Here is a 20925-nt window from a genome sequence, read left to right on the forward strand (position 1 = left end):
CCACCCTCCATAAACAAAACCACAAGAGACAAAAAGAAAGCAAGGGAGACAAAAGGCAGGTTATTTTTTCACATGAAAATGTTGTTGTTTTTAAATATATATATTTTTAGTTGAACACAATATCTTTATTTTATTTATCTATGTGGGTGCTAAGGAACGAACCCAGGGCCTCGCACGTGAGAGGCAAGCGCTCTACCACTGAGCCACAACCCCAGCCCCACATGACAATATTTTTAAAAAAAGAGAGAAAAGTCCCCACAAAGCAGAGGTTCCCAGCATGTGGCGACCACAAGGAGGCCTGCCTAGAACAGGGCCAATACAGAGGGCACAGGGGAAAGGTCTCCAGGGCTGGCAGGCACCCCGCAGGTCCAGCCCTTGGCCTGGAGGCCGATCTCCAAGCCTGCAGCACAGGAGGGAGGGCTTGTCTTCACCCTTCAATAGTGACTTGCAGAAGGAAACACAATCTTATGAGCATGTCACTCTGGGGACCAAGGGAGGAGAGGAGAGGAGACGAGAGTTCTGGGGCTTGCCCGTGTCCAAGTAGACAGCCAGAATGCTGCACTGATGAACAGTGAGCACTGCCACAGCACAGGGCACCCTACCACAAACGGAGCCTCTGTCTTTCCTTCCTGACTCCAGAATCATTTCTAGAAATGAGAAATTGCTGACTTGGCAAGGTCCCTCCCAGGACCCTGATGGTGATCTGGTCATCATCAATTTCCCTATGGTCCAGTCAGATGAGGGGAAGGGGAAGTTCTGGTCTCCAAGGAGCAGCCCAAAGCAGGTGCATGTGACAGGATGGCTTCATCCTTGTCAGCAGCCCCAGCTTCCTGCTCATTTCCTTTACAGGGGGTCGGAGGCCCCCTGGCAAGGTCTGAAAGCAGGAAACATGCAGCCTGTTGGGTATGAATGATCCCGTCATTTTAATTTACTTGGGAAAGGCCCAGCCTGAGAGCAGAGAAGGCTTCTGCCTCCAGGGGTCACTCTGGCCTTTCCCAAACTCAGCTGGCACCCTTCAAGTGCATCTAACAAAAGCCAAAGCCTGAGCCTGATCCCTACCCAGAATCCAGAATGCTGATCAAGACCTAAGCACCAGCTGGCAGGACACAGAATCTCCAGTCCCACAGGTGGAAGTGATGGTACCTGCCCATCCCCAATTCTTTAAAAGAAAGCTGAGTCTACAGGATGCTTCACGCTGGAATGCCCTGCTGCAGAAAAGTTCCAGAACATGCCTGCATCCAGACATGGGAGAGTGGAAAGCCCACAGGAAATCAGAGAAGGAGTGAGAGGCAGAGCTCTCTTCTGGCTCCTAGAACATGACTCCAAGCAGGGCCATGCCAAAACCAGGCCCTGTCACTGCAGCCGCCCCTCTTCTCTCTTCTTTTTCTCCGGCTCACCCACACCCCAGTTCTGCAGGTGTCCAAGAACCACCTCAGTGTGGGTGGGCACACCCTTCCCCACACTCATGGGCCCCCTCCTCCATCCAGGGCAGGCCATATGGGGACGAGGAGGTCAGCTGGCTCTGGCACCAGGGAAGCACCCAGGCTTTCCACCTGCCTGTCTCCCGCCTTCATTGGACCCTGAGAAACAGGGCCACCTTTTCCTCCCCAGCACCACAGGCTGCCCAGCAGAGCTGACTCCCACCCTCTCCTGCTTGCAAAACCCAGCAGCAGCAAGGGAGAGAAGGGGGTGCTGTGTAAGATGGGGGCACACACGGGGCAAAGAAGGGGTGCTGTTCAAAACAGAACAACACGCCACACACACCTGTAATCCCAGTGGCTCAGGAGGCTGAAGCAGGAGGATAATGAGCTCAAAGCCAGCTTCAGCAAAAGTGAGGGGCTAAGCAACTCAGTGAGACCTGTCTCTAAATACAACACAACATAGGGCTAGGGGTGTGGCTCAGTGGTCGAGTGCACCTGAGCTCAATCCCCAATAACCCCCATTAAAAAAAAGGACAACACATACAAGGCAGAGAAGGCCAGCCAGTGACTTCAACACAGCTCCTCCTGGAACCAGGGAAGGAATGGTATTGGGGACCCAACTGCTGCATGGGACACAGGGCCAGCAGCACACAGCAGGAGAAAGCCAAGGGTGGAAAGGGTCTGAAAGCTCAGTTTGACAGCCCTGTTTCCCAAGCCACACAGCACACGCCCAGGAAGCCCAAGGGCCATGGAATGTGTGTGACGGCACCGGCAACACCTGTTGCTCACAACCAAGAACTCAGAGGTCCCTGCTGCAGCAGAAGCAGCTTCCAGCCCAGACCACCCGTGCCAGGATTTGGCCATAACTCAGGGCAACGTCCAGGGCTCAGAAAGTTTCATGGGAGTCATGGCATCTAAACAATCGATTCTGATGCCTATACATTTTCTGAAATGAATCGAGGCTTGAAGGAGGGTGTCCACATGCAGTAGGACGAGCTGGGCAGCAGTCGCCCACGTGGTTAAGGCTGGAGCCCAGGTGGCCAGCACACAGCACTGCTCACGAAGCAATTTTCTTTCAATCTTTCACATCTTGTCAAACCAGTTTGACTTCTCAGGAACTTTCGAAGAATAATCAGCCAGCCAGTTATCAAAAGCCATGACCTTCCCAGCCGAGGGCCCCACAACTTCTTTCAGGATACAGTATGAGTACTGAGCTGCAGTCTCTGCTATAAAATGCAGAGGAAGACCTCAGTGGGGACAAGCATCACACCAGTCACAGGTGTGCAGACCAGGAAGGGACGTACTTCATCCCTAGCAGTTAGGCCCTCTCAGTATGGGTCAAGTTTCACCAATAACTCATACATACTCAATGACAACGAAAGACTGAGTGCCACTATCCTCAAGAGCAGAAGAGAAGGAAGGGGTCCCTGGGTTCTGGAGTCAGAAACAAATACTAGTGTCCCAGTGCCAGTGCAAGGCAGGCTGGGAGGAAACGAGAGGCTGTGCCCAAGTTCACTGTGCATGTCCAGAGGGGTCTACTTTCTTCAGCCCTGTAACTCTGCACCGTTTCCTCTCACGGGTCTCCTTCCTGTGCCCCCAGAGCTGAGAGGAGGGAGCCAAGGCAGGCAGAGAGACCTGGAGAGAACAGAACACACACTACCCTGGCTGAATACACCAGACTAGGCAGGCAGACAGGAAAGTAAGGGCGTTGCCCTCAAAGCCAAAGTATTAAGAGTCCAAACTGAAATGGAGAGCACAGCCTTCACTCCTTCTGACTAAAGTCACATTAAAGGAAGAAAAAACTACAGGAAACAAAACCGCAGCAAGGGAACCAGGAGACAGACAAAGCCTATCGTCTTTGTCCGTCTAATCCCAGATACAGCCAAAGCTCAGAACAAGATCCTCCATAGACTTCCAGGTGGGGAGTTCAGGAGAATCCCTTTCGACAGCTCCAAGGAAGGCTTCTGGGTAAGGGGAATGACACAGCCAGGCAGCCCTAAAGAGGGTGAGCATAGCTATCCCTGCCAGACTTGGAGAGGAGGGTACATACATCACCTGCTCAGAGTGGGGGTGCAGGAGAGCAAGTGGGAGACCTGATACCTCAACCTTTCCCTATCACTTCAATACTGAAGCAGGTGATTATATTAACACTTTTATTTTAAATTGCATTAAATTTTAAAATAAGAAAGAACACTGCTGTCCAAGAAACTCATTAAGAATAAAGTAGAGCTGGGCATAGTGGAGTACACCTTTTATCCCCACGGTAAGGAAGCTAAGGCAGGGGGAATCACAGGTTCAAGGCCAACCTGAACAACTAAGCAAGACTCAGAATAAAAAATAAAGAGCTAAAGGTAGAGCCCAGTGGTAGAGCACCCCTGGGTTCAATCTCCAGTACAGCAAAAAACAGCAACAATAATAATTAATTTAAGAAATAAAATGGAAGAAAAACAACCAAATCAGAGGAATAAGACCCTACAGCCCCAGAGGTAGAATGTCATGCTTCTTGAGAAAGGGCTTAAGCACAGAGAAGGCCAGCCAGTGACTTCAACCCAGCCCCTGTGTTGAACTGTGTTGAACCAACTACTCCAAGAGCCAGTACTCACCCAGGCCGGCGTAGGTTCTCCGTTTGCTCAGGCTGGCAGACTTCACCAAGAACATGCATGACTGATGCGTCATCCAGGAGCAGAAGACCAAGAGCAGGGCACCCAGGACAATGCCACACTGGAGAGTGGAGACAAAGAGACATCACAAAATAGATCCTCCCCAGCACCTCCACCTCACACACAGCATCAGGGTTCACACAGCACTCTCTGCCCGCAGGGAGGCTCCACCGCAGTCTCCTCTTACTGAGAGGGCTGTTGCCCTGAAGCAGGGGAATTCTGCATGTGAATCTTCCCCTTCCTCAAGTCCTACTGGACAGCTAGGTATTGCCAACAGCTAGCTGGTTCCCCAATTCTCTGCACACACGTCACATTCACCACGTGTTAGCTACTTGGATCAACAACTATAAGTGGTAAACACCTTCTGAGAGATTAGAGATGACATGTGTGACTTTCTTATAAGTTAAACAGAAACTTCCCATGTGACTCTGCAACTAAACTCCTAGGTAATTCCCCCAGAGAAATGAAAACATGTCCTTGAACAAACCTGTATCTTTACAGCAGGTGTAACCATAATCCCAAAACTGGAAAGTAACCTGGGTGGCCTTCAATAAAAATAAAGAAATTGCGGTCCATCCATGCAAAGGAACATTATTCAGCAGTAAAAAAGGAACCACTGTACCCCTTTTGACATGAATGTATCCTGCATGCACCATGCCAACGGAAAGAAGCTAGACCCAAAGGCAATGAACTGTGGTGACATTTATAGGACATTTAAGAAAGGTACAACCTGAGCAAGTTGTGCAGGTCACAGGGGTTGAGGATGGGAGAGTGTGGACAGCAGAGAGACAGAGGTCACTTTGTGAGGTGATGGAACTTGGTTGTGTGGCTACATGACAGTACACAAACATCAAAACCCCAGGAACCACACCCTAAAATAGGTAAGTTTCACTGCATGTAAACTATCCCTTAATAATGGACTCTTAAAACATCAGCACCTCTATGTAGGACAAGGCGTTAAGGGGTCAGGCAGCCTACAGGAACTCCCTGTACTTCCCACTCAGTTGGTCATAAACCTAAAACTACTTAAAAATGTAAATCCCAGCTGGGGTTCTGGCTCAGTGGTAGAGTGCTTGCCTCACATATGTGGCACTTGGTTCGATTCTCAGCACCGCATACAGATAAATGATTAAAATAAAGGTCCATCATCAATTTAAAAAAATTAAAAAAAAAAAAAAAAATATATATATATATATATATATATATATATATATATATATATATATAAAAATCTAGGGGCTGGGGTTCTGGCTCAGAGGTAGAGTGCTTGCCTAGCATGCTGAAGCACTAGGGTTCGATTCTCAGCACCACATAGAAATATTGTGTCTCCTAAAACTAAAAAATGTAAAAAATATAAGTCTATCAATTTTAAAAACACAAATGAACCAGGCATGGTGGCACATGCCTGTAATCCCAGCTACTCAGGGGAGACAGAAAGATGGCAAGTCCCAGGCCATCTTGGGCAACTTAATGAGACACTGTGTCAAAATTTTAAAAATCAAGAGCTGGGACTCAGTGGTAGAGCACTTGCCCAGTATGTGCAAGGCCCTGGGTCCAAATGTCAGCACCACAAAAAATAAATAAATGCACACACAATGTGATGTCACCACACTGTCATCAGAATGGCTCAAATGGAAAAGGGACAGGATATCAAATACTGCAGAGCATGGAACACTTGGACCTCAGACACCTGCTGGCAGGAGTGAACACTAGAACATCGATGTGCCCTGGAAACTCTCAGCAGCATCCACTAGCACTGCACACACACATCTTGTGACCCTGATGTTCTACCCAGGTACACACCCAAAATAAACGCTACAAACACCCACAGAGCCTGGGGTGATGTTCTACCCAGGTACACACCCAAAATAAACGCTACAAACACCCACAGAGCCTGGGCCACTGGTCCTAAGGGCTCCAAACAGGAAACACCATAAACACCTGCAAAGGTAGGACAAACTATTTCCATATGACAGAATACTACCAGATCCCGAAAGAAACACACCAACTCCATCTGATGTCAGCAGAAAGCAGGCAATGGAACCTCCCACACCAGAGGCAGGTGGTGGCCTGTGTAGTGGGCAGGAGTGACTGGCAAGGATGCTAGCACTATGGCATTCTTCAATGCAAAGTGAATCACTGTGTTTGCTGACTTTATAAAAGTTCACTGAGTATACCTGAAGCATATACAGTTTTCTATACATTAAACTTCAACAAAATGTTTATATGTGTGCATGTGTGTGTAAGTGCCGGAATTACTGAGTGAGAAAAAGAAACACTAATGCAAGTTTTTTAATGACAGAGCTGCCAAACACTAAACACACCCCTCTCCAAGTAGCATGTTGGCTTCTGCTGAAGGAGATGATGAGTCCAGAGGAAGCAGCTGGCTGGCACTCAGGACACGTGTGACTGTTTCTCATCCTCTGCTAGCACAGAGGCTCCCCGCTAAACTTCCAAGCTCTTCCCAGGCAGGTCTCTACTGACCTCATCCTCTGGCAGCGGCCAAATACCCAACACGCAGCAGGTGTTCCAAATTTGGGGACACAAGAATCACCTGGGCCCTAGTCTCAACCACGGAGGCATTTCACAGCCACCGCTATCCCCAACAGTTCTGCTGCGGACACTGGGAGAGGCAGGAATTCCGGAAGCACCCTGGGGTAACACAGTGCTGGGATGCCCCAGCCAGGGACTCTGGTGACATCGCAGTTCTGTCCTCCCGCCTACACTGGCCAACAATGTTAGACTAACAACCCACACGAAAAGGCTGCAGAGCTCGGTGTGCAGGACGGAAAATTCCTGGATCGCAACTTTTTTTTTGATGTTTTCATCCTAAAGAGCACACGAAGTGCTTACCTAAAACAACTACCGGCACCACCTCCGGCTCCAAAATGCCCGTCTCATTTCTTTTTAATACGTATTTTTTAGTTGTTGCTGGACCTTTACTTTATTCACTTATTTATACGTGGCGCTGAGAAGGGAACCCAGTGTCGCACACAGGCCAGGCAAGTGCTCAGCCCCCCATCGCATGTTCACTGCCTGCGTCTTTGACGTGGCCAGCGGCCAGGACCTCCCGGCAGCGGGACCGGGGCCAGCGCACGGTTAACGGCCCCGGGAGGACGCGGCCTCCCGGGAGCCCGCCCGCCGGCGCAAGCTGCGAGCGGGAGCCACGCAGACGCGGCGCTGTCCTCCACGTGGCAGTCACTCCGCGGTGACACCCACCTCTCCGCGCCGGGGCCTTGCCCTGGCGTCGGCGCAGCCCGGAGCGGGCGCGGCGCGGCCTGCGGGCGGCTCGCACGTCGGCGGCCCGGCTCACCTGCTTGAAGCAGAAGGGCATGGTGAGCACGCTGACGCCCACGATGCTGTTCACCACGTTCGTGACCAGCCCCCAGTTGGAGGCGGCGGCCGCCGTCATCCTGAGTGTCGGGGCGGGGGCGCGCAGTCAGCCTCCAGACCCCGCCAGGCCGCGCGGCCGCCTCCCAGCCATAGTCCTGCGCTCGCTCTCGCGGCCCGCGGCGCCGACCCGGAAGAGCCAGCGGCTCTGGAGCTACACCTCAGCCCGCTTCGCCGGCCCCAGCACACACACTTCCGCCTTCCGAGCACTCCCTGCCCGGAAGTGACGGTAGCGAAGGCGGGGCACGGCGGGACCCCAGCCAGCGAGAGGCGGTCCCGGAAGTTTCAGAGGGATGGGGCGGGGCTTGTACGACGGGGCGGGCCTTGGGGTGGTGTGCGCCAATGAGAGGCAAGCGTGCCCGGGAGGGGCGGTGCCGGCGCGCTAGCCCGGTTCCTGCCTGATACTGAGCCGGCGCTCACCAGGTCGGCTCCTCCTCCGATACTAATGGGGCTGGAGGGCCAGGGGTTCCTCCCCTGGGAGCTTCATGCCGAAGGGCAATCAGGGCTGGAGAGAAAGGGGGTCGCTGCGCCCTGCGAAGAGGAGCGGGGTTTCTAGCGTTCATCGTCAGCCCTTAGCCCTTAGGACTGATTTTAGGGCAGTGCGAATCTTGTTCGGAGAAATAGCCCTGCATTTTACAAATGAGATGCCGAGGCACTGTTGTAGGGACAGATGAGGTGAGGCACGGAAGAGAGCAGGAGGAAACCCTTTTATTTGGCTGCAGCCAGGTTCAGAGGGTACAGCTTTTGCTGTAATCAATCAATAACCTGAACCCCGAGTTCAGGGAGTTTCAGAGTTTTATACCCAGCATATAAGGGGAGGGGCTCAGAAGTTTACAGTCTCTAGAAGTTCACATAAAAGCAGCTTTTTCTTTCACTATTCTGGGCAAGTTAGCCCTTCAAGGACAACACCTGAGAAGGGGAGAGCTTCTTCTCCCCTCTCTTTTCTCGCCCTACCAGCTGTTACCATGAAGCCCAATTGGTAACTTCTCTTATCCTAGAAATGTAGACATCTCTGTGAAGCCCAGCTCAAGGCCAGAGGCTTAGTTTGCACATTTATACAAACTACTATACTAGATACATACGGTTGTGAAAAACTAGTAAGAGGGTGTCCAGCACCTGGAGTGCTGATTTCTTCTCCCAGTAGCCAAGTAAAACAGGGCAACACGAAAAAAGGAAGTTTATGTACATTAAACTCTTTTGCAGAGACTCTTGTTGACAATCCTAAAATCAGCCATGGTGAAGATTTCTGGAGAAATCTTCAGAAATGCCCAGTTAAGACTTTTCTGTGGAGAAAGGGGTGCCACTTCAGCACTGAGGGGTTGGTCCACTCCGCTACAGGCAGGAGACTTAGCTAAGACAGAAGCAGGACGTGGAGTCTGCAGAATGGCCCCTGCAGTAGTGGGAGGAATCTAACGGCCTAATATGAAAAGGAGTGAAGGAAATGTGAGAGGAAGAGATGGAAAGACTGTGACCAGAGAAATCTGGGAGAGCTTCCAGAGCGGGTGGCCTCTAGGCTGGGGCTTGGACAAATGAAAATTCTTCCTGTAGAAATGGATGTTGGGGAGGTGAGAGAAGAAAGGAGGGCCCTGACACATAATAAATCCTGATATCTGGTGATGCCCACCAGTCCTCTGAGCTGAAATTGCACATGAAAGAATTGCAGGTTGCTGGGGAAGCTCTTGGCCACATCTGCAGGCAAATGCAGGGTCTTGTGTCTTAAATGAGAGGCTCTTCAGGCACCAGGCAGTGCAGCCACTAAGTAATGCCCTGTCCCACCTTCAAGAGAAGAAGAGGAGGAGATGACAGGATTAAGAGTAGCTGAGTACAAAATCAAAATAATAAATGCCTGCACTCATTTATTTTATGCAAATATCATACAGTATATAAACTACTTTTGGGCTGGGGATGTGGCTCAAGCGAGCTACTGCTCGCTCGCCTGGCATGCGTGCGGTCCGGGTTCGATCCTCAGCACCACATACCAACAAAGATGTTGTGTCCGCTGAGAACTAAAAAATAAATATTAAGAAAAATTCTAAAAAAAAAATTTAAAAAAATAAACTACTTTTGATTAATTATGTAATTTTTATGAAATTTTGTGTTCAGGATATGAAACTTTTTTTAATGTCTATTATTTTTTAGTTGGACACAATATCTTTATTTATTTATTTTTATGTGGTGCTGAGGATCGAATCCAGGGCCTCACACATGCTGGGTGAGCACTCTACCACTGAGCCACAACCCCAGCCCCAAGATGTGAAACTTAACACAGGTTGTAATGAATAACAATACCTGTGGGGACTTCAGCTTTAAGAGCGGGGTCACTAGGAACTCAAATGTTCCCTTTGAGTTCCTCCCCAGTTCCCTTTTCCCTACCACTCTGGAATCATCATTATCCAGATTTTATCATTACTTTTCTTTAAAGTTTACCACATACGGATATACCACTGAACAATTATGGGGAAGACTATTGCTGTGTCTTTATTGTTATTTATTCCAATTTAATAGGGATTTGGCCTGCACATGTGGCTGCCTAGAATAAGGAAAACAGTCCCCAGCCTCTCTTGCAAGTAAGGGCAACCATGTGACTAAGTTCCAGCCAACAGGAAGTGAGCAAAAATGACAGCTGCAACTTCTAGGTTAATCCTCAGAAGGAGGAATTTGTCCCTTCTTTCATGTGCTGTTTGGAACACAGACCATGGGGGCCAGGATGAGACCACGGCAGGAGTGGAGCTAGGAGGAGCCTGGGTTCCTGGACACCGTGGGGCAGAGCCATCATACCTGTGCAGACTACTGTCTCTGGACTGCTCCATAAGGTAGAAAGACTGTCTGGTTTAAGCTGCTGTTATTTTGGATTCTGTTTCATGAAGCCAAAGCTATAGCCTAATTAACTCAATAGTATATTGGGATAAAGCATTTTTGCATTTTTTTACGTGTATACTAAATGGAATCATATTGTATACATTCTGCAACTATCTCATTCAACGTTGTTTATAAGATTCACCATCACCATCACCACAGTGTGGTGGGGGTAAGTCATTCTTTCTGCTCTATGGATGCCATTGTTTAAGTAGCCCAGAATATAAATCCATTCTCCTGCCAAGGGCACTGAGTTGTTTCCAGTTGTTTGCCATTATAAACAGTGATGTACTGAGTATTGTTGTACTTGTCACCTCAGTGTCTACATGTTAGAAGTTCTCCAGGGTAAATACCTAGAAGTTGGATTGCAGATTCAAACCCATGCATATCTTTACTAGTAATTGCCAAATTGCTCTTGAAAGCAGCTGTAAGAGTCCTTCCTGGTTTGCATTGGAGGTTGGCAAACTTCCTGTTAAGTGTCAGTTGGTGAGTATTTCCTGCTTCCTTGACCTCGCTGTTTCTATTAAAACTGTTAAGTTCTGCCACTTCATCACTAAAGCAGTCCTGAACAATACACAACAAGTGGGTGTGTCTGCTCCAATAAAACTTTATTTACAAAACAGCAGTTGGCCCAGTTGACCTGAAGGCTGTGGATTGTAGACGCTCTGCTCTATGTTGTCCCCAACATTTGATATCATCAGCTTGGCCAATCTGGTAAATAAAATGTAGTCTCACTGAGGCTTTAATTTCTCTTCCCTAATTACAAATGAGGTTAATCATCTATTCATATTTCTGTTTTCTGTTCATATTTCTTCTGTGAAAGCAACTCACTGAGTTGCTTAGCGCCTTGCCGTTGCTAAGGCTGGCTTTGAACTCGTGATCCTCCAGTCTCAGCCTCCCAAGCCACTGGGATTACAGACGTGTGCCACCGTGCCTGGTTCATTTATTTATTTTTATGTGGTGCTGAGGATTGAACCCAGTGCTTCACATGTGCTAGGAAAGCGCTCTACCACTGAGCCATAACTCCAGCCCTCCATTTTTCTTTTTAGCTGTTCATCCTTATGAATTTTGAGGCATTATTTCTATGTTCTAGATAAGCAACCCCGTGGCCCTTAATTTGGGTTTGTCTGATGTCTTCACTAATTTTTCATTGCTGGTGTAACAGATTACCACAAATCCAGTTGCTTGATGCCCACTTTTTATTTCTTAGCTCTGGGGGTTAGGAGTCCAGCACAGACCTCGCCATACGGAGTTCAGGCTACCAGCGGGCCACCTTCCTATCTGGAGGCTCCAGGTTGGGTCTGCTTGTTGGTGAGTGGCAGGACTTGCATCCTTGGTTACCGGGCCAAAGCCCGTTTCTTGCCAGCCCTTTCCAGGGCTGCTGCCCTCCCTGGCTCGCAGCCCACTTCCTCCATCTTCAAAGCCCGTGACACAGGGAAGAGAGTCAGGTCCCTTCATGCTGCATCTCCGACCCAACAGGAGAAAGCTCTTCGATTTTAAGGGTTCATGTGATTAGATCGGGTCCATCAGATTATCTGGGATAATCTCCTATCTCAAGGTCTATGACCTTAATCACACCTACAAAGTCCCTTTTGCCACATGAGGTCATATACAGGCTCCAGGATTAAGGGGTGCACATCTTTGGGGGGCCATGATTCTGCCAACCCCCCCAGGATGAGATGTGGGTTATGAGGTGGTGCTGTTTCACCGTCCCATCTGGTAACGCACAACTTCTGCACATCCCATCGCTGATGAGGTCTCTCCCTGCAAATCTACCTCTTTCTCTTCTAGAATTAACGAATGGTTTCTGGGGAGGTACTTTGAAATGACATATCTTGTTTCTTACCAAGCTTTTAATTAATTAATATAACTATATCAGTATAGATTCATGGTTCCTATTTTATTCAATGGGTTATAATTTGTGCTGACTTTTTTTTTTTTCAATGCTGGGCATCAAACCCAGGCCTCATGCATGTGAAGCAACTAACACTGTTTTGATGCTGGAATTACCCAGATTTGGGTTGCAGAACCCCTCTGTGGTTCCTGTGTTCTTCCATCCCTCCATTCTTTGAGCACCTCCTTGCTTTCTGGGTGCTCCTGGCTGGAATCAGCCTGGTCTCCCTGATCTCTGGTTCCCCTCAGTGAAGGACGGAGTTGGAGGCCAGACTTGGGCATTATGTGTCTGCCGCCTTTGCCAAACTTCTGCTCCCAGGTTCCGTCTGTAGATAACAGCTAGAAAAGATGTGTGTGTGCCCCAGTGCGCTGGGTGACCGCACCATACATCCCTGTCTCCATTCCTTCCTGGGTCAGCCACCTGCACTGAAAGACACAGTTCACACCAACCCCTCCAAGCACCTCGGAGGCCCAGGCCTCAGGTCTGTCTGGCCAGCCTTCTCCCCACCCATGTTCGTGACTTCCACAGTGAGGTACTCACCTCCTGCCTCCGAGATCTGCCCTGTATGGCCCCATCCGCAAGACACCCCTCCCGCATCTCAGTCATTCCCCGGGCCCTTCTCTGACTAAATGCTTAAGATACAGTTTAAGGAAGAGTAGGGCGAGGACACGCCGGGGCCCTTCTCTACTCACACGCCTCCATCCTCGACCCACTCACAAGAGTGCAGTCCCCAGAGTGACTGTGGCTTTTCAAGTGTCCCACCAAAGAAACACAGAGGCTGGCCTGCCATTAAGTCCACACAGGTGCCGTGGCCCGCGTCCAGGAAGAATGCCTGGGAGAGGAGACCGGCGCTCCAGGAGCATCAGCAGTGGACAGGCCTGGGCCAGGTCACTTGGACAGCTGAGACCTTGAGGCTTTCTGTGAAGTCCAGTGACAGCGGTCCTCCCGTGGGCTGACCTCCACCTCCATCTGTCTCCAAATTCAAGCTGGAGCCATGCTTAGAGGCCAGGATGGACTGTGGGCTGGCACCGTGGGGTGCTGGAGCCTTGTGCTGGGCCTGGGTTTCATCCCCAGCAAGGAGGGGTCAAGAGCCCCCCCCTCAGGCACTGAATCACGTGGAAACTCAGGCCCCGCCCCTTCCTCTAGGAACCCTTCCCTTCCAGTCTTCTGTGCTCCAGCAGAACTCTGAGGCCACCCAACACAGGGTGACATCTGAAGGGATGGGGGTCCCAGGCCTGGTGGCCTCTGTCCAGCCGGCCTTGCTTCCCACTGTTTCTATAAACCCAGAGCCATAAAGCTCGCCACAGGCCCAGCAGGCAAGAATGTATCTAATCTAGCATCTGCAGCCCTGGAGGCTATGGCTGGACGGGAAGCTGCTGGGGCCAGTCCGTGGGTGCTGAGTCAGTCCACTCCTCCCACATAGAGGGTCTTGGGACCAACCAGGACCAATGCCAAGGGCCACATCCCAGGGGCAGCCTGGGGACAGACAGGCTCAGGGAGTCTCGGGGTGCAGTCCCCACACTGGCCCTGGCCTGCGTGTTCTGAGTAGGGGCGTGAGGGATGAGGAGTCCAACCCAGCTGCCCTGTTCCCACCCCTCGTGTGGTTTGAAGGGCTCCTGTCAGTTCAATTCATTGGCCCTTTTGGGAAAGGGAGAAGGAGCTAGCTCAGGCCGCCCCCAGTGTGGCCAGCGGGGTGGGTCTCCTCCTTCTCTGTCAGGGCCTCCCCCAAACCAAGGAGGACAAGGACCTGGCTTAGCCAGTCCTTGGCCCTGCCCTGCCTAGATGCTTTAGGATGAAGCATGAGGAAGGGACAGGGAGCAGAGTTGGGGCTGGGTGGGGTGGGGGCAGGCAGGTGGGCCAGGTGTGGGGAGCCCAAGCTGGGAGTTCAGGCTTAATGCCCCTGGTGTCTCTCCTTCTGGGAGGAGGGCTGGGGGTCTGAGGACCAGGGGGTGCTGGGTAGGTGGACGCCTGCATGCTGCCATCCTGACAGGAGAGGAGGCAGGGAGCTGCCTGGGTACCTGGGTGGAGCAGGCCTAGAAGACCCGCTAGGGGTCAGCAGGGCCTAGGGGCCTGGACACCTTCTCTGCTGGGTGTCCTACCTCTAGAGGCCTCTCGCTACAGCTAGGGGCCACGAGACCCTCAGTTGGAAAAACTGCTGGTGGTGGCACTGCCAAAACACATGGGAGGCCAGCCCTCCAGCATGCCTATCCCTAGGGTTCAGGGAGACAGAGGAGGCAGGAGCCCTGGGAGGCCATCCTCTAACAGTCCTCCCAAGAGGCCAGGCCAGCCTCCTCCCAGCCCATCCTAGGCCAGACAGCCTCCCCCAGTCTTCCCAGGAGGCCAGGCAGCCTCCACCCGCCCTCCCCACCTCCCTCAAGATAGCCCAAGGCAGGGCTGTGTGCAGAGGCAGGGAGACACCTGCCCTAGGGGAGACCAGACGGGCCAAGGGAGGAGTTGGGGATCCCTCTTTGTGGGTCTGGGACCTAACAAGGGCACCCAGGAAGCCCTTCCCAGCCCCAGCTTACCCTCCACCTTTCCCAGAAGTGGGAAGACCCCACCACACCTCCACCCTTCAGCTGGGGTCCAGGAGCCCAGGCTCGGTCCTGTTCTTGGGGACCATCCTGCCATCCCCAGGAATCTCACTGAGGCGACCCAGGATGGAAAGACCAAAGGGAATTTTCCGCAAGGAAGTGAGAAATGGCCACCAGTAAGTGGCCAAGTCTGAGCAGGCTCCCCTGCGCCTGGGGCCCCAGGACCCACCCCTAGATACCTGCCCAGGAAGGCTGCAGCGCGCCAGGGCAGGCCCTGCTAAGAAACTCCCAGGACACCTGCCCCTGCATGCAAGGGTTGCGTTGCCCCCCAGAGTCCCAGCCCTGGTTCCTCAGAATGTGACCTCTACAGATGTCATTGGTCAGGCTGAGGTCCTTCTGGAGTAGGGCGGGTCCTATCTCCCACATGACCAGGGTCCTCATCAGAAGGGGAGATTTGGGGACATTCACATGGGGCTGAGCCATGGGCAGATGAAGGCAAAAAGCAGGCTGAACTTCTACTGCTTCACAGCTCAGGAGAAGCCCACCTGGACTGGACATCTGGCCCGCAGAGCCCTGAGATGCCTTCTGTTGTGTCAAGCCCCGCTCCCCGCTGTCCGTAGCACTTTGTGCTAGCAACCCCAGGACCCTCGCCCCGCGTGTGCTGGCGCACACAGGTCCCAGGACCATGCCACAGGCACACATGCAGGCCACCCACAGCTCTGCACCTGCCACAGCCTCGCTCAGCATCCAGCCCCACCGTGAGTCCTCGTGCCTTTCTCACACTTCCGGCCTTGGCTCTGGGCGCCCTTACCACCCAGCCACCCCTGAGGCCAACCCAATTGCACACTCGCCTGGAGCCAAGTTCACAGCATCAGAGCAGCCCTGCCCCTGGGAACCCCAGGAAGCACGCTGTGCGAGATGCAGCCTCCCTCCCACAGGTGCCACAGGCGGAGAAGCCCACCAGATGCCCACCGGCTCCTCTGGGCTCCTTCCTGCCTGCCTTGCTGGGTGGCCACTGGCGTCCAGGAGCTGCAGGCTCAGTCCCGTTCTTGGGGAGACTTGCAGGTAGGCACCTCACCTTTGCTGGCCTCATGGTCCCTGAGGATGGAGAGAGCCCCGGCTGCTCCCCAGTTCTGAGAAGGCTGCTGCCACTGTGCAATCGTACCATCTCTGGGCCCTCTGCCTGTGGCCCACCCTGCTCCCGGCCCTTGCCGCAGGGCAGGCAAGCAGCATCCTCACCGTGTCCCCGGTCTCTCCTGTTCCAGCCTCATTGTGGAGCTGCTGGACAAGGGCCAGCCACACTTCTGCAGGAGTCAAGGTCTCCATGGCTCCAGCCAGGACCGGGGCTGTGCACTGAGGAAGGGCGAGTATCCCTGGGAGCCAGGCGCTCAGGAAACTGGTGAGCTGCATGGGCACGGGGGTGCGCTGGGCCCTGGCATGAGGCCAGAAGGGGCAGGAAGCCAGGCCAGGCCTTCTCCTGGAGCTCACGCCCTCAGGAGCAGGAGGGGAGATGAGCAAACTCAGATGTGAGGGGTTCTGAGTGCTACGAAGGGGTTTGTCAGGCAGGAAACAGTGTTTGGGGATTCCCTTATATAGTGGGTCAACAGTGGCCCCCCCAAACATAGGTCTACCTGGAGCCCCAGAATGTACCTCATCTGCACATGTAATTAAGGTGAGGATCTGGAGGTGAGAGCATCCTGGATGTCCAGTGGGCCCTGAATCCAGTGATGAGAAACCATGTGAGTGAGATGGCCACACACTGGGGAACATCAGGGTCATCAGAAGATGGGCAGGTCAGGAAGGACCCCTCTCAAGAGACGGGAGACAGCATGGCCCTGCTGACCTCGTTGTTGGACTCCTGGCCCTGGAACCAGAAGAGAATGAGCTTGTGTTGGTTGTTGGCCAGCCAATCTGGGGTCCCTCACTGAGACAAGCTCCAGGACACTGGTGCTTTGTTTGGTTGCTCTTGGGGTCTCTGACATGCCGAGAAGCACAGGGGCAGGCTGATCTCAAGACAGGGCAGGGTCTTTCTAGGAGGATCAGGGGAGCATCTGTAGAGAGACCCAGTGACTGCCCCGGGCTTCACCAAAGGGTGGGAGGAGAGCAGGGCAGCCAGGCAGAGGGTAGGCAGGCTATGTGACTGAGACCTGACCAACGTGAGCGAGAGGCTTGGGTAGACTGCTGGAGAGCCCTTTTACCTCCCCACTTTCCTCATTCCTGCTGCCTGAAATGCAGGTGCAAAGGCTGCTTCTATCAAACCATCCTTGACTTCTTCCCAGTCCCACCCCTTATCCGATCTGTCAGGAAATGCTGGTGAGTCCACGTTCAGATGCCTGTGATTCTGAACATCCCTCATGTCTCTGCCCCACCCTGGGTCATCATTGCTGCTGGAGCCTGGATTTTAAGTGTCCCCCAAAGGCCCCAGTGTGGAAGGCTTGGCCACCAGCCTGTGCTCTGGGAAAGAGTGAGACCTTTAGGCGGGGGGGGGGGGGGGGGGGGGGCTGTCGGAAGAGGTTAGGTGTTGGGGGTGTGGTCTTGAAGGGAACACTGGGAGGCGAGTCCCCTCCTCCTCTTCCTCTCCCTGCCACTACGAGATGAACCGGTGTCCTCTCCCATGCACTCCCTACCAGGACATTCTGGGTTACAGCAAAACAATAGGGCCAAGTGACCCTGGACTGCCACTCCAAAACCATGAGCCAGTAAAGACCTTCCTCCTTTTAAGTTGACCACTCAGGTCTCTTGTATGGTGACCGCTCAGGTCTCTTGTATGGTGACCGCTCAGGTCTCTTGTATGGTGACTGCTCAGGTCTCTTGTACGGTGATGGAAGCTGGCCAGGACAATGGCTTCTCTCCCAGACTGTATTGCTGTAGTGCTGTCCTGCTGGGCCCCAGTCTTGCCAGCACACAGCAGCCAGAGGGGCAGCTTACGCCCTTCCTCAGCCCAGGCCCTTGCAGCACAGTCTGCCGTCACCTTCCCAGCACCTTCACCTGTTGTTCTGCTGCAGCCATACTCCTTCTGGAAGGTCCCTCCCCAGGCCTGGGGACTGGCTGTGGCCTCCACGGAGCACAGCTTCCCAGCCCTCCTGCCCTGCCACCCCTGCCTCTCCATCTGTGGAGAAGGGCAGCGCTGACCCCCCCCACCCGCACTGCCCTTGCCGCGGTCTTCCTGGGCACGTCCCCCTCCCCCTGCTGTCTGCCCCCTCACCTGCTCATCATCCGTCTCTCCCCCTGCGGCGGAAGCTCTGAGGCACTGCACGGCCGAAAGGAAGCTTGGGCTTGAGGATGGAGGCACCCCACCAACAGAGCAGACCTCGGTTTTCAAGTCACTGTTGCTTTGGGTTCCTGACAGAGGCAGCCAGCGATGACCCCCAGCCATGACCGTCTCCGTTCTACACAGGGGAAACCGAAGTCATGCACTCAAGGCCACAAAACTCCTAAGGGTATGGCCAGGTGTTGAGCAGGTCACAGGTCACTGTGACTTCAACACCACTGGGCCACTTCCACCTAACCCCCACACTTGGGGGAGGGTGGGATCCACAGAGGGTTGGCCCTTCGGCGGAGTCAATCCTACACTGCCCTGTGGAGGCCGGGGCTTTAGGGCACACTGAACACACTGCTGAGCCCCTGCGTGCTGAACTGGAGCCTCAGGGCCAAGCCTCTGCAGACCTCCAAGAGAAAGGGCAGCTGGGCCCCTCGCCAGGGCTCCCTTTGCGCAGGTCTCAGGATGTGAGACCTTGCCAGGCCCAGCAGGGGTGGGCAAGGGGGGGTGCAGTGGTCCCGCAGCAAATGTGTGTCCCCAGGCCCTCCAGGGTGGGGTCTGAGGGTGGTGGGCCCCACCTGGCCCCAGACAGCAGCACGGGGAGGGGGGCTGGCCAGACAGTATGACCTTCACAGATGTCTGCTGCTCAGATAAGAGCTGCAGGTTATCATGTCGGCCACCTGGAGGGGACTTCCCATGAGCCTTCAGTTGAGAATTCCACAAGATGAGAACCTGCTTTCCTCCATAATTTTGTCCCTTTTCTCAAATTTCTGTGCCTGGACACAGGTGGAGGGCATACAAGGAGACGCACACACAATGGCCAGCCAGCACACACAGGCCTCTACCAGGCTCTGGCAGGTTCCCCTGCAGGCCCCTGGGAAATTCACTCAAGGTCACCCTACATGTTTGGGCAGGAGGCAGGTCATGGAGGCACAAGAACAGAAGCGGTCATTTCTGAGCACGTTCTCCATCTCATTTCCTTCTCCTGGTGTCCTCGCACCAGAGCCCAGCTGACCCCACCCAGGCTGGTGCTGACCACCAAGTGGCACAGGGTCTCTGTAGGGTACAGGCCTCAGTCTTCTCTGGGCCAGGCAGCACCTTGGCCACCTTCTGCCCAGCCTCAGCCTTGGGCAGATCCAGACTGAGACCAGCACACACTCAGTCTGCCCTGCCCTGTCCAGGGATCCTGTGTCCAGGAAGGCCAGTGAGGGGAGCACAAGGCCTCACCCAGGATGAGAGCTGAGACCTCAGGCTGCTCAGGCCACATCACAGGCAGAGGGTAGAGGGTAGGATATGTGCACCCCGGCTGGCCAGCATGAGACACCCCAAAGACTTTCAATTTCTCACTGCGGAAGGGAGAGGCAGCAATGCCCCCAACCCCGCACTTGCCCACACCCTGGCCTTGCTCAGGAAGCCTGTGGTGTGGGTGGGGAGGGCCTGGGGTCCTCACCTGTGTCCTCCGCCGGCAGACGCTGGAGTTGCTGATACTAAAGACAGGGAGACCACTCTAGGGCTGGCTACTCCCAGCAGCAGATCAGGAGGAATGTTACCAGTCTCCCCAAAAAGGTGCACCCAAGTGGGGCTTAACTCCAGGAAAGACTGTGACCCACGAGGTCAGAAGTGACTGGACCTCAGAGAGCCCTGCCTTGCGTGGGGATTCTTGGGCCTCTTTGCTGATTAGAACTCAGCTCCTTCAAGGGCCTCGATCCTGGAGACAGAAATCCCTGTTTTCCCTCTGTGAGGCTGTGGGATAAGCTACAATGGGGGAGGGGGTAGAGAATCAAAGGGACACAGCTGGGAGTCCTGGGGCACAGTTGGGCTGTGTCCAGATCCTCCTTCCAGCAGCTGCAGCCCCCCACCCCGTCCCTGTGCCCTTGGCTACCCTGCAGCTGGGCAGGACAGTGGCCCCAGGGAGATATGCAGGTATGCAGCATGCCTGGGCTCCAGAGAGCCTTCCCAGCTGTGCAGAGGCCCAGGCAGATCAGATGCCGCCTGGCGATTAAGGCCCCTGACAGCTGAGGAGTGATGGGCAGTGAGCAGGGGGAGGGAGGCAGGCAGGTTCTCCCTGGGGGCAGAGTGGAGCCGGCAGGGAGAGAAGGCTGAGGCGGTGGGTGCCCAGTGGGCAAGACAGGCTGGTTCTAGGACCAGGCCAGGCCAGGACCTCCAGGTCACACCCGCAGGCCATGGTTGGGACACCCGGTGCGTAGGCTTTGCACTCAGAGGAAGACAGACAGGCCTGGGGAACAGGAAGGTTGCAGCCAAAGGCTGGGGAGTGCCGGTGCCAACTGCCTTCATCCCAGAGGCCAGGCCAGGGCGGCCCTGGGCCCAGGCTCTGCCACCTGCCCAGTGTGAGCCCCCAGGCTTGCTGCCCTTGATGCTGCCAGCTGGGGTGCTGCCCCAGAGAGACGGCCTTCTCCGCCTCCATGCTGGGCAGGGAGAGGCTTAGGAGTCAGAGATCATCCTGCCCTTGTCTGCCTCTTTGTCCAGCCCCAGTGCCAGGCCCACTTCTCTTCCTTCCCTGTGGCCCCACAGACAAATGTCCTGTGCTTAGCAGCAGCAGAGGCCGAGAAAAGGTGGGAAGGCCTGTCGGCATTCGCATCCCCAACTCCTGGGGAAGGACAGAGCCTCAGGAGCTGCCCCCAGCAGGAGGTCTTGAAAGGGACTTCTGGCCCCGGGAACCGAGCCATAAGGTCACTCTCAACTGACAGAGTCCTAAACTGGCCATTTCAAGGCCATGTGTGGGAGTTGCCCCAAGAAGTGATTCCCAAGAGGTACCAGGCCTGGCTTTCCTAGCAAGGCACTGCAAACCCCCCGGGGAAGGAGGAGTCTGCTCGGCCACCTGCCGGGCCTGCTGTGTCGTCTGTGGGGCCAGTGCAAGATGAGAATTTGGGGTGCCTTGTTCAAAAGGCAGAAA

At 53.8% G+C, this 20925-nt stretch overlaps 1 protein-coding gene and 1 long non-coding RNA gene across 9 annotated transcripts in view; both read right to left on the minus strand.

Annotated features, from left to right (window-relative positions):
- SLC38A10 (solute carrier family 38 member 10) overlaps positions 1 to 7692 on the minus strand; it is a 41384-nt gene extending 33692 nt beyond the window's left edge. For 4 of the 8 annotated variants that reach the window (XM_081272400.1, XM_081272399.1, XM_081272398.1 and 1 more), the window contains exons 1-2: positions 7395 to 7691; positions 4025 to 4142 (exon numbers count right to left, since the gene is read on the minus strand). In XM_081272400.1, the coding sequence (XP_081128526.1) occupies positions 4025 to 4142; positions 7395 to 7493 (217 nt within the window). In that variant the 5' untranslated portion in view covers positions 7494 to 7691. Of the gene's footprint in view, positions 1 to 302; positions 445 to 4024; positions 4143 to 5970; positions 6023 to 7394 lie in introns of all 8 variants that reach the window. The other 4 variants (XM_081272404.1, XM_081272403.1, XM_081272401.1 and 1 more) reach the window with 3 other exon arrangements.
- An 8419-nt stretch (positions 7693 to 16111) lies between these two features.
- Positions 16112 to 18046, minus strand: LOC308636490. Its single transcript, XR_014019425.1, has 3 exons — positions 17958 to 18046; positions 16596 to 16616; positions 16112 to 16467 (listed from the first exon to the last, which is right to left on the minus strand). It is a non-coding gene; the product is annotated as an uncharacterized lncRNA (long non-coding RNA).
- Positions 18047 to 20925: the final 2879 nt, after the last annotated feature.

Source organism: Spermophilus citellus, assembly GCF_964194105.1.
Source record: "Spermophilus citellus genome assembly, chromosome: 17".
NCBI classification, from domain to species: Eukaryota; Metazoa; Chordata; class Mammalia; order Rodentia; family Sciuridae; genus Spermophilus; species Spermophilus citellus.